The 12,921-nt window shown below is 50.1% G+C and overlaps 1 protein-coding gene across 1 annotated transcript in view; it reads left to right on the top strand.

The window, feature by feature from the left end:
- Positions 1-8,596, top strand: part of LOC119454634 (DNA excision repair protein ERCC-6) — a 339,000-nt gene extending 330,404 nt beyond the window's left edge. Inside the window, exon 15 of the mRNA XM_049668141.1 lies at positions 8,005-8,596. Coding sequence (XP_049524098.1) covers positions 8,005-8,204 — 200 coding nt within the window. The 3' untranslated portion in view covers positions 8,205-8,596. The remainder of the gene's footprint in view (positions 1-8,004) is intronic.
- The last annotated feature ends 4,325 nt before the right edge of the window (positions 8,597-12,921 follow it).

Below are 12,921 nucleotides of genomic sequence, written 5' to 3'. Positions count from 1 at the left end.
AGACTTCAAGAATTCGACATCACCGTCGTTTACAAGTCCGGGCGAAAGCACTCTGACGCCGACTGCTTGTCTCGCGCCCCCGTCGAACCGCCGCCACAGGATGACCAGGATGACGACACTTTCTTGGGACCCATCAGTGCCGACGAATTCGCCGAACAACAGCGAGCCGACCCGGAACTAAGGAACCTTGTAGATTACCTGGAAGGCAAGACCGTCACTGTGCCGAAGGTGTTCAGGCGAGGATTGGCGTCGTTTTTCTTGCAAAACGACATTCTCCTAAAGAAGAACTTCTCGCCTCTCCGAGCCAACTACCTCCTCGTGGTACCCTCAGCATTGCGTCCAGAGGTTCTGCAAGCTCTCCATGACGACCCAACGGCTGGACACCTCGGTTTTTCCCGCACGCTCGCAAGGATACAAGAAAAATACTACTGGCCTCGCCTCTCTGCCGACGTCGCCCATTACGTAAGGACATGCCGAGACTGTCAGCGACGCAAAACACCGCCGACAAGGCCAGCCGGACTTCTACAGCCGATCGAGCCACCTCGCCGACCGTTCCAGCAGATTGGGATGGACTTACTGGGGCCTTTTCCGACGTCGACGTCCGGGAATAAATGGATCGTCGTAGCTACGGACTACCTCACCCGCTACGCCGAAACAAAAGCCTTGCCCAAAGGCAGTGCTGCCGAGGTAGCTCGATTCTTCGTTGAGAACATCCTCCTGCGTCACGGTGCCCCAGAAGTCCTCATCACCGACAGAGGTACTGCCTTTACGGCAGAACTAACTCAAGCCATCCTGCGATACAGCCACACAAGCCATCGCCGGACCACCGCCTACCACCCGCAGACGAATGGCCTCACCGAGCGCCTAAATAAGACCATCGCCGACATGCTGGCAATGTACGTCGACGTCGAACACAAGACGTGGGATGCCATCCTTCCGTACGTGACCTTCGCATACAACACGGCCGTGCAAGAAACGACGCACATGGCGCCGTTCAACCTGGTCTACGGAAGGAACCCGGCAACGACGCTTGACGCCATGCTACCGGACGTCACCGACGAAGAAAATCTCGACGTTGCCACCTATTTGCAGCGTGCCGAAGAAGGTCGACAGCTCGCCCGCCTGCGCATCAAGAACCAGCAGAGGACCGACAGCCGACACTACAACCTTCGACGACGCTACGTCGAGTACCAGCCCGGTGACCGTGTTTGGGTCTGGACTCCGATACGCCGACGAGGACTTAGCGAGAAGCTGTTACGTCGCTATTTTGGACCATATAAGATCACCCGACGTATTGGCGCACTGGACTATGAGGTCGTGCCAGACGGCATTTCGCAATCACAGCGGCGCCGGGCACGACCTGAAGTCATCCACGTGGTGCGTCTTAAGCCTTTCTACGCCCGCTGACAAACTTAGGTACTTTGTTACTTTGTTATTGTTTTTTGTTATTTTGTTTATTACGCATGGTTTTGCTTTCGCTTTCGTGTTTGTTTGTAGCATCGGGACGATGCTTTTTAAGGGGAGGGTATTGACACGTACACATGTTTATCTTTCACCGGTAGCCGCTTTCAACATTGGCTGACAAATGTTAAACGTTATCGCTCGGCGCAGATCGCGCCTGCATCGGAAGCTTCCCGAACGTTATCGATGCTTCTGTCCGTCGTCTGTGGTCACCGACGCTCATGTAATCTGATTGTATGAGCGACGCGAATTGTCTAGAACTTTCTGGAAGACACGCGGGCCCCAGGGATTAATCTGGAACCTTCGATGACTCAGGTATAAAAGCCGACGCGTTTCGCCGCTGATCAGATTTTCGACGATCGCCGACTGTGTTCGCCGCTATCGTTGTGCTTTGAGTGTAGCTTGCTTTTGTGGGCACAAGTTCGCCCAATAAACAACCAGTTTCGTCATACACAGTTTTGTGACTGTTTTCTCGACCGTCACTACTACGTGACAATACTATCGCGTTCCACTCTTAAAGACGAAGCTTAAGCGTCCTCCAAATTTTTAAATATTTTGTATTTCCAAGAACCATTGTCGCATGGAATGTACTACCTGCGGATGTGGGACATTGTTGATGTGTTTTACTGCAATCCCCCTGCCCATAATGCCTTAACAGCACTACGGCTCATGTATGAAGAAAGAAATAAAAAATTAAGAAAGTTACCCCGTGCATTCATGGCGCAACTCGCTAAAGCATTGGTGTGAAAGACATTCATTGAAAGGTGGCACTTACACACAGTGCATTTGGGGCGCAGCGTGCTAAAGCATCGGGTCTTTGAGGAGACCTTGTGATGTTGGTTCGATTTCAGATAAATTTAACACTCGGTGCTCGATGGTGTTTTTAGGGAAGTGCGAAAGAAGAGTCCCTCTGCAGTACACGCCTCATAACTTGTTTGAGTGGTGGCAATACGTTGTGTCGGGGTCTTGGTATGGGGTACAACTTCACAAACAAACTACAACAAATTAATTCTTTTACAGAAATGAATCGTTCGTATGTACTGCAATCACCATGGCCGTTTTGTAGACCTTGAAATAGCTCCATTATTTCAGCGCTACTCCCTTCTTCAAGCAGACAGAATATACTATAAGAAGCTGCTGATCACCATACATAAAAAAATTATTCACCAAAACGGACAATGATGAAATATCTCGTTATCCTCTACGCCGGAAAACCAGGCACATTCCAAAAACAAAAAGAAATTATGGAAAACAAACATTCCTATATCAATCGACAGAAATATTGAACAAGGTAGGAGAACTGTTAAATTTTAGTGCTTGTGAAAGCTCGTTCAAAAAGAGCTTAGTGCATTATTACTCGCCGAAGACATTGCTTTCACTAGTTATTGATACAGTGGAATCTCGGTGATACAATCACGGCTAACGAATTTCCGGATGATACAAATTTTTCTGAGGTCCCGGTCGAGCCCCATTACTTTGCAACGTGCTAGAGAACGGTTGTTACGAATGGATTTTCGACCCGCGTCGGTTGATACGAATAAACGCCGTCCCACCGACGGCCGCGAAAGAGAACAGCGCGCAGTCACGAGCGTTTTCCCTTTCTCTTTTGGCGCGGACGCGACGCCGGACAGCGCGGAAGCGGTTGCGCTATTGTTGCTTTTGTGCTTTTCCTCCTTTTCGGCAGCTGCCCATCGGACGGAGTGGCTGCTGTGCTTTGGGCTGTGTTCTTTGAGTTCGCGCCATTTTGCCTAGTCGCAGCGAGCTATGTCTACCGAGATACGATCTCGGCTGATTCGCGCGGGCGTACGCCGAGGCGCGGGAGGTACCCCGTTGGCGCGTCTTCCGTCGACTGCGTTACCAGTGCCGATGGCACAGGGCGATTGTCGGTTTCTCTGCTGGAGTCGCACGGTGCAAGGTAGCGTGGCACCAGTTCTTTATTCTATGGCGGCACGTTCAGTCGGGTTCTCCTCCGCTTCTCCCGCTAATCGCCGTATTTTTCTTGCTGTAGGAGGCTTGCACTTCCGTATTCCGAAGGCGTGCTTTGTCCAAAATTTCTTCTTCAACGAGCGACGATCCATCACTAACCTGGGAGCTCTCAGTAATCCGAATTCTGCATGTCAAGTGAAGACGCCGGCGTGGTTTACTAAGCAGACAACTGCAGTTGCCATCTTGCCCCTGCCACAGCAGCAAGCAATGGAGAGACGCCTTTCAGCACGGCAGCCAATCCGAGGGCCCGTGTGACTACCTATCGCAGACCCGCGCTTCTTTTGAGTTTGTGCGTTTGTTACAAGATGGCGACGACGGACGAATTGAGAAGCGGAATGGTGAAACTTTGAGCTTTCGAACGATACCAAGATGGCGGCGCGGCGCTCAGTGGTGGGAAATACGAGATATGTCTCCGTGAATTGCGGTTATTTTGCGCGATTTAAACTTGTTTTCTAGCCCTGCGCACTGACGAATAAATCTTTTTTGGCCACTTTTAGTGCGTTTTCAGCCAAACCATTTTGATACAGTGTAGATTAGGTGTTGCAGATACTGAAACGCGTGGTTTTCAAAAATCAATTTTTCTTGTGATTTTCACGATCTGATCCCCTCATCCCCCCATAATTTAGCTAGTTTTAATTATGTTTCGATGGTACGAATTTCGGCTAATACGAATATTTTTCGTGACCCCGTGAGATTCGTATCATCGAGATTCCATTGTATAGTGTTTGTCGTCGTTGCACTCTTTCATCTTTTCTTTCTCTACAGAGAGCTTTCTGAGTAGCCCCCCGCACTTCAAGCGCTGGTAGGCAACCTGAGCCCAAAGCCTTTTCATCATGACCAGATAGTGGCTAGCTCGGTAAACGTTGTTACTGGTGGTTTGTGTTGAAGCACTTTGTCTCTCCTCGGTTACCTCCTCCTTGGCACCAAAATCTTCATGAGCAGGCAACAGCGACTCTGCTTTTCGCTTTGATGAATTCCCAGGAGCTGGGGGGTCATGACCATGTAGGACGGATAGAGTTCGAGGATGGTCGGTACGGCTCCCACAAGCAACTTCCGTATTTGGCATCCGGGAACATAATGACTCTCATTGAAGTGTTCGCTACACACTACAGTTTACAGTTGATGCGGACTTGTCATTGATGACGAGATTTTCATGGGAAATGTTTTTTCGCCACTTAGGAACACAGTTCCGCATCGCTAGGAAATTTGTGAAAGGAAACACCCGGTGTCTTGCCCTGTTGAGATTTGCAAGATGGCACACAACAGTATACCATAGTACAGTGATCGTGTTTGAGGCAGAAGGAAGAAACGACGCTTTCACGCTTGCAACGATCCCACGGAGAAAGCTCACACATTCAGCTACAAAAGCTGGCACACAGTAGGTAGCACACGAGGGATCGGCGACATAGGCATGCTGCTTCAGATGCCGCCGTCAAGCACAGAAGTGGTGAAGTAATTGTGCCCACAAAAGCAGACCAAGCAGACCACACTCAGTGTCGTGGGCATCAGCGGACAAGACTGATGAACGTTGTGCGCACAATAATCTCACCAGTCGGGACACCAGCATAGAATAAAGAACCAACTTGACAGCAGCTACTGAAGAAAATGGCAGCAGCAAAACCAAGCCCGCGCTACGAAGGCTACCCGTGTGACCCTTCGCTCCCACGGACACGGTGCGGGGGTAGCGACCTCTTGCGGCGAGCCATCGAGCTACTCGTCAGAAAAAATTACCCGTCGCGTTGCAAAGGCTTACGTAAGGGAGTGCGGAGGAGAGTCGAGTCCGGCCACGGCTCAACCAGCGGGGCCAAACGAGCGGGCGAGCGGGCGGGTCACGTGACGGCAGTGAGAAGCGGCCAAGTGGCGCAGCGCCGCAGCCAGCGAAGTGACCTTTGTGCTGTCTATCGCTTCATCGCAAACTGATCGCCGAGAACACACGGTACGCACAAGGCTACGAGCCGCTGATGCACCTACACTGCCTAGGCTCTGCCCCCAATGCAGATCTCTTTTAAGGTACAGCTCGCGCTGGTCGTGCGCGGCGGCACGGTACGCAGTTGATGCCAAAGTACAACGCCGCGTGGGCGTGCACTTTTTCCGCGCCGCAGATTGCTTTCAAGATACAGTGCCACAGTAACCCCTCCCCCCGTGCCTCGTGGGCGACAGAAGAAGCGCGCTTCCGCCCCGCCTTTCTGCATCGCGCGTGTGAGATTGAACCGCAAGTGTCGACTGACCCTCGCATGCCTTCACTCGCATACAGCATACGGCGCGCGGCGACGGTGTTATCGCCCTCGGACTTTATGCGGAACAGTTATGTGCCAAAAAAGAAAAAATTTTTTTAGGGCCCAACGCGTCATTGACACCAGCTTTAGATAGCAAATACGGATCTCTAAGGCTATGCTTTTGCTAGTGGAAACCGAAAATACGTCATAGGTGTTGCCCCCGGCACTTTGGGCGGCCAATCCCATCGTCAAGCCACCAAGCCAAGCGACATGAAAAGTCAACATGGCCGCTTGGGCCGATGCGGGGCAGCAGTTTGCAACGCATGATGCGGGAACGGTCTCACAGTCGTGACGCATTAGCGGGGTTCCCGATGCATTAGGTCCTATGGGAGCTATGCCGGGACTGGCCGAAAACGACATAACAGCTGGGAAACGTAGCACCCGGGAATGTAACAGTGGGGTTATACTGTAGTTGTGCGCCCAACTGAGCATACATTGCGTGAACTGTTATAATTTATATAACGAAATAATTGATATAACGAAATAATTACGGCTCCCCTTCAACTTCGTTATAATGAGGTTTGATTGTAGTATGTTTTAAGGAAGTTCTATAAAAGTGAAGTCAGGTTTTTTTCTCTGAACATTTCTGTGTGAAAAATTTTTCAATAACGCTTTAATTTGTGCATTTTCACTTCAGTGCTAAGGAGTAAAGTATTTTGAAACTGAAGAATGTTCAGACAACGCACAAACACAAATTTTGAAAGAATGCGCAAGACGGTCAATCTCTGACGAATTTGTTTGTTGCACCTGGTTTTCCACCATTTCGTTAAATTCAAATGGCCCTCACGAGAGCAAAATTTTTCTTCGCTCAAAATATTTTGGCAAAATACTGTGCAAGTAAAGTAAGGCTTATAGACGTGTAACTTTATAGTCATTTTTTTAAAGAAATGACTTTTCTCGAGCGCCACAGTTGGGAAAGTTGGCGTGGATGACCCCACTGCTTATGTCTCTTTATGCTCGTCCCTTGTTTTATTATTAGAAGCAACATGGCTGCTGAGCACGAGGTCGCGGGATCGAATCCCGGCCACGGCGGCCGCATTTCGATGGGGGCGAAATGCGAAAACACCCGTGTACTTAGATTTAGGTGCACGTTAAAGAACCTCAAGTGGTCCAAGTTTCCGGAGTCCCCCACTAAGGCGTGCCTCATAATCAGAACTAGTTTTGGCACGTAAAACCCCATAATTTAATTTTTTTAACATTGTCCCTAATGAGGTTCAGGGCATACAGATGCTTTTGATTGAAGGAAGTACGGTATTGAAACATGAAAGGTGGCTGCACTCGTCTGAGCTAAAGTCCCTAGATATGTCTCGCATTTTTTTAGGTAGTGGCTACCTTTAAAGCACCGCCGCCGAATCTCATTGGGCGGCACTCATCCCAGCAGCCATGTTCTTCCTAACACTGTTCCCCCCACGTTCACTTGCACGCTGCTGTGAGCAAACGTCAGGGCAGGCTGAAGACGCATTATAGTTTGCAGTGTGTTTGTGCGTGTTTATCTTTTTGACTTTTCCTTGTGTGAAGGACTTCCTTCCTTGTGTGAAGGAAGGACCTTGTGTGAAGGAGAAACACGGCAGGCGACGTATTGCGCGACCGCGCAGGTGTTGCCATAAAGATGAGTTGAGAATGGACACCATCGTACGGTTCACAATTACGCTGACAAATTTCCTGTTGGGCCTCGACAGCGCAGTACTAAGCCGCTTTTGGGTTCATATTTGATTGTCTGGCCCCATGCCTGAAACTTATGTTTGAGTCATGCGATGCAGCAGCATCCGTTGACGGTCGGATGCTGTCTACGCGGATACGCCGCTTCAGGAGGTTAGGAAGAACATGGCTGCCGACGCAGGTAGATGTCGCTATTTAAAAAAGAGCAGAAAATCTAGGGACTTTAGTCTGAGCCTGCTGTGGCAGGCTAATGTTTTGCTTGCATCAAAAGTCTCTGGTGAAAACACTGATGAAAGGTATACCACATTGGCAGCAATTTACCAATTGCCTCCACCCAATCCACACAGGTGCTTTCATCTTTTTTATCCATGCAGAGTCAACTGCTTATCCTGTGTGCTTGTATACTGATAATTCAGTGAAAAATCCTTTCTATATTCTGTAATCTTGCCATGAAAGCAAAGCATGACAGCCCGCTCGAGTTTGTTTCACTCGTTATAGTGTATTCTTTTGTTTCTGATGTGGTCGCACGTAAATTTGAGAAATCAATGAGGAGTTTAAAACATGTTGCGCTTTTTCCTATAAACACCACAAAGTGTCTTGGTGATATTTTGTTCCTCTGCAGTCGTGGAAGGTGAGAGCATCAACTACGTGGTCAAGCAAGCAACATACAAGCCGGAAGTCATCCCAGAACAGAGCCAGGAGCATGACGATTACGTGCTACAAAAGCTTTTCAAGAAGTCCGGTATGTGCTTGATGCGTGCAAGGTACAGTCGAGTGCCTGTACAACGAAATGCCTGTAAACAAAGGAGTAATTTTGTCTAGGTTTTATTTTGAGCTATGCGACCTTTAAAACGAAGTGACCTATATAACTAATGATTTCAGACGCCCAACGCACTTTGTTATGAAGGCGTTCATTCACCTGTACTTATTGAAAGTATTACTCCCAACTGTGATTTTATTTAATAATATCACTACATGCACCCAGAGGGCATTATTATAGCAGGGGTACATTATTCAGTAATGTCAACAATTGTGCTAGTTGGTTCTGCGTGATTAAAGGTAACAGCGCAACTTCTTGAACGAGGATAAAACCTCCAAATAACACAGACAAGGACAAGCACTGACTTACAGTTGGGAATATTTATGTACACATGACAAGTGCGGCAAGTTGGGCGGGTTGGTAAAGTTGCATTGTGAATGTAAAATAGTGCTAAAAAAATTGAGGACAAAGATTGTGTGTGATCACAATTTCTGCGATTATAAGTTGCTAAACTGAGGTAGAGCCTCAGTTCAGGAAGGACGAAGCCATTTTAAATGCGTAATTAGCATTTAGATGCTTACCCAATGAGAAAAAATGTCCGTCCGTCCCATAAGATGATCAGTTTCAAGACAGCGAGGGAATTCACCTTCACGCTGCCTCTTGCTTCAAATGTGAGCTACGTGGCGAAAGCACACGAAGCGGTCAGCACTCACTGCTCTGAGCTTTCAAAATTGGGGCTCCCTTCAATGCAAACTCAGCGGCGAGAACACGGAGCACACGAGGCTGTCAGTAGTAGGCGCTCTCTGTCACCGTCGCGCATAGCTTTCAAGATACGGCCCTCGCGGCCGCGCTAGACGCAGCCGCCACTGCATTGCGGTTGATCATGGTTCATAATAGTTCGACGTGGATGGGTGAGGTGCTAAAGATTGATTACTGCCGCCACCGGCAGTAATTTGCTTGTGTCGTCAATTCACCTTGCACCGCTGTCGGCACCAGGTTGTGTCACCACAGCGCTGTCGTTTGTACTGGTCGGATGAAGTTTCATAACATGGATAATCACACCGGGCTGCGTGGAGATGAGCAAGTGGCACAATGCTTACACATACTTGGACAACTCCCAGAGGAGTTTCTGCATAAGTTTTTTTTCCCCAAAAAATAAACTTAATATTGATTACAAGAAAAGACCTAGAGAATACCAAACAGAAAAACAGAAGTACAGCTAGCCCCGTTAGTTCATTTGAGAAGTTCAAATCACTCCTGGTTGAGAACTAGACAAAAAAAAAAAAAAACGTTGCACTCGGTCGCGCAATGCTTGAAACAGTGAAGCTGGGCGATCGTAGCCCAGCATTTTCCAGATGTGCGCACAAACTTTTTATCTTATTACTCATGATGATAATTTTCTCGGACTTACGGCCGTCACTGCGCATTGCATAGCACACCTTGCAACACAGACACTCCGTTCCAACACCGACACCCCGTTCCAGTGCTGACACCGTATTCCAGGAGACCCGCTCCGTGAATGCATCTCTCTCTCGCTCTCATAGCGCACAAACCCTCTTCACCTCGCAGAGCACGAGCGTACGAACGTGCCAGCTGTGGACGAAGACGACGACGCTCGAACGCAATCATATGGTTTGCATAAATGCATGCCTTTCTGACCAATGCAGACTTTATGCAAACTTTCTGACCAATGCAGCCCTTCAGGGAGCATGGCGCAGAACGTGCGTTTGCTCTCCGACGTGTGTTCACTCCCCGTGAAAGCGCGCGTCCCTCGCGCGCTTTCACTCGCACATACAGCGTCTGGAGCGCGGCGACGATTTGATCGCCGTTGACGTCATACGGAACCTCACGGCGACGCCAACGGCAGAAATCTGCTTTGGAGTGTCCATATAATTGCTATCGCAATAAAATTACCTTTCAGACAGGACCCAGTATACTCACTGCAACAGCTACTCATCTGAACGCTCACCTGTTCTATCTGGAGTGCCGCAAGGCACAGTGCTAGCTCCTATTCTTTTCCTCATTTTTATTAATGAATTAGCCGAGAAGTCGGATGTGACAGTCCGCATGTTCGCAGATGATTGTATAATATATAAAGAAGTCAACAATACTACAGACCAAGTTATTCTGAACAATGCACTTAGAGACGTTACTAACTGGTGCGGATCATGGCAGATTTATATTAATTTAGATAAATATGTCTGTATGAGAATATCAAGAAAAAGGAAGCTTTTGACGTTCACCTATGTAATAGATCAAGTACCATTAAAGGTCGTTGACCATTATAAGTACCTCGGGGTGATTATTTCCACTGACTTAAAATGGGATAAACAGGTGTCATATTGCTACACGCGTGGGGTATTTGATTGTTTGACCGAGGCGCGCGGGCGCCATCACTCGAGAAAAGAAGAGGAAGAACGAATTGGGGGCTCGCGCTGTGAACCTAACCGGTCAGCGCTGCAACCGCTGTTGTAAATACAACCTGTAAATAGTTGCCCGTCTTACTGACTCGTTCTTCGCGTAACATCGTGGTGGAGGTGGAACGTTCCTCGTCCTCGCCACGGAGCTCCGAAGCGGCCGCACCGTCGTCTTCTCAGCCTTGGCTTCCGATGGACACAGCCCGTCGCCACCTACACCTGCGGCGCCTACCCCAACGTACGTTATGGTTCCTAGTCTCTGTGATCCTGGGACATTCTCCGCCCAAAATGGCGTTGACGTCGACGACTGGCTCAGCATGTATGAGCGTGTTAGCCGAAGCCACCACTGGGACCCTACCATCATGCTTGCCAATGTGATATACTATCTGGACGGGACACCGCTTGTCTGGTTTCGCACCCATGAGGTTGAGATATCCAGCTGGGACACTTTCAGAGAGAGGCTTCGCGACCTCTTTGGCAACCCGTCAGGTCGCCAACAGGCTGCGCGAAAGGAGCTTGCTACCCGTGTCCAGTCGTCGACAGAATCGTATGTCGCCTACATACAGGAAGTGCTCGCGCTTTGCCGGAAAGTTGACGAGCACATGACCGAGGTTGACAAGGTGGGCCATATCCTACAAGGCATCGTGGACGACGCCTTCAATTTGCTCGTCTATAACGACGTCTCTACTGTCGACGCCATCGTCAAAGAATGCCGCCGCTTTGAGGTAGCCAAAAGCCGCCGCGTCGTCCCACAGTTTTCCCGGCTCCCAAACACCCCTGCCACGTCCTCTTGCTCCGCTCTTCCTGCCACACGACCTTTTCAAGAGAACGTCACTCGTATCGTTCACCGTGAGATTGAAGCGGCGAGTCCGGCCCCCCTTCATCCACGACCCCTCGATGGTACCTTTGACCCAGCGGCTCCTACTATTTCCGTCATACAAGCAGTTGTGCCGCAACGAATTGCAAACCTTGGCATCCCTACCGCCTGCTCTGTCTCCCGAACTGATTCGGCATCCATTCCCATGGCCAAATCCTTCAACGACCAGTATTTCGCTCCCCGACCACGCAATCCTGCTGAATGGCGTACCCCCGACGACAAACCGATCTGCTTCCGCTGCCACTGAGTTGGTCACGTATCCTGCCACTGCCGCAGCACCTGGATGCCGCCGTACTGGAGCTCATTCCCTGCTCCTCGCCCATACGCCGACGCTTGCGGTTACTCACCTCGCCGTCCGTACTCTCCTTCTGATGCCCCTGACAGCCGCTCCTCCGGGCGATCGCCGTTGCCTCAACGCCGTCGCTCCCCATCACCCCAACCTCGCCGCTTTTCCTCGCCAAACCGCCGGACGGAAAACTAGGCCATGCAGCTCTTGGAGGTAGTGCTGCATCCCGTCCGTCTTGTACAAATCCTCCGCTGATGCTCCTCACGAACGCGAACCTAATTGACGTAGACGTGGATGGTGTTCCATTCAAGGCATTGGTTGATACTGGAGCCCAAGTGTCCATAATGAGCGCTAATCTTTGTCGTCGCCTCAAAAAAGTTCTTACGCCTGCCATCACTCGGGCCGTACGCGTCGCCAATGGCGCCACTGTTGCCGTCAGTGGTATGTGCACTGCACGCGTAGGAATTGCTGGCCGCCACGTTCCAGTCCTGTTCACCGTGCTGACCAGTTGCCCTCACGACCTCATCTTCGGGCTCGACTTCCTGACGACGCATTCTGCCCTCATCGACTGTTCCACCGGTACGCTGTGCCTCGAGCTTCCTCTTTTTTTCGACGTTCGCCCCGAACAACCGAACACCCTCTGCACTACAGCGTTTGTTCGGTTACCTCCAAAAGCCCTAACCTTCGTCGAATTGGCCTTAACGGCAACCGTGCCTGATGGCGACTATGTCGTTGCACCTATTCGTGACGTCCTCCTGGCGCGCGACGTCTCTGTGCCACACTCTGTCGTTACCCTTGCCGCTAATCGGATGTGTCTCCCCGTCATCAATTTTGGCTTGACGAAGCAAGTGTTACCTGAAGGCATAGTGGTGGCCACGCTCCGATCTGTGACAGACGACCACGTCACTGCTTTTGCAGCCGACGCGTCTCCAGATCCTCCTGATTACCCACAGGATGCCTTGAACCTCGACGGCCCATTACGTCCCATGGTCGCTCCGGACCTCGCCCGTGACCAAGCAGCCGCCCTATATCGCCTTTTGTTGTCCTACCGCGACATATTTGACACTGAAAATCGCCCACTTGGTCAGACGTCCCTTGTTCAGCATCGGATAAACACTGGTGATGCTGTTCCCATTCACCGCCGACCGTATCGTGTGTCCACGGCAGAGCGGCAAGTTATTCAGCAGGAAGTAAACAAG

This window comes from Dermacentor silvarum, chromosome 5 (assembly GCF_013339745.2).
Source record: "Dermacentor silvarum isolate Dsil-2018 chromosome 5, BIME_Dsil_1.4, whole genome shotgun sequence".
Taxonomy (NCBI): Eukaryota; Metazoa; Arthropoda; class Arachnida; order Ixodida; family Ixodidae; genus Dermacentor; species Dermacentor silvarum.
The sequence above is the reverse complement of the archived record's forward strand: the minus strand, read 5'-3'. Positions and strand labels throughout refer to the sequence as shown.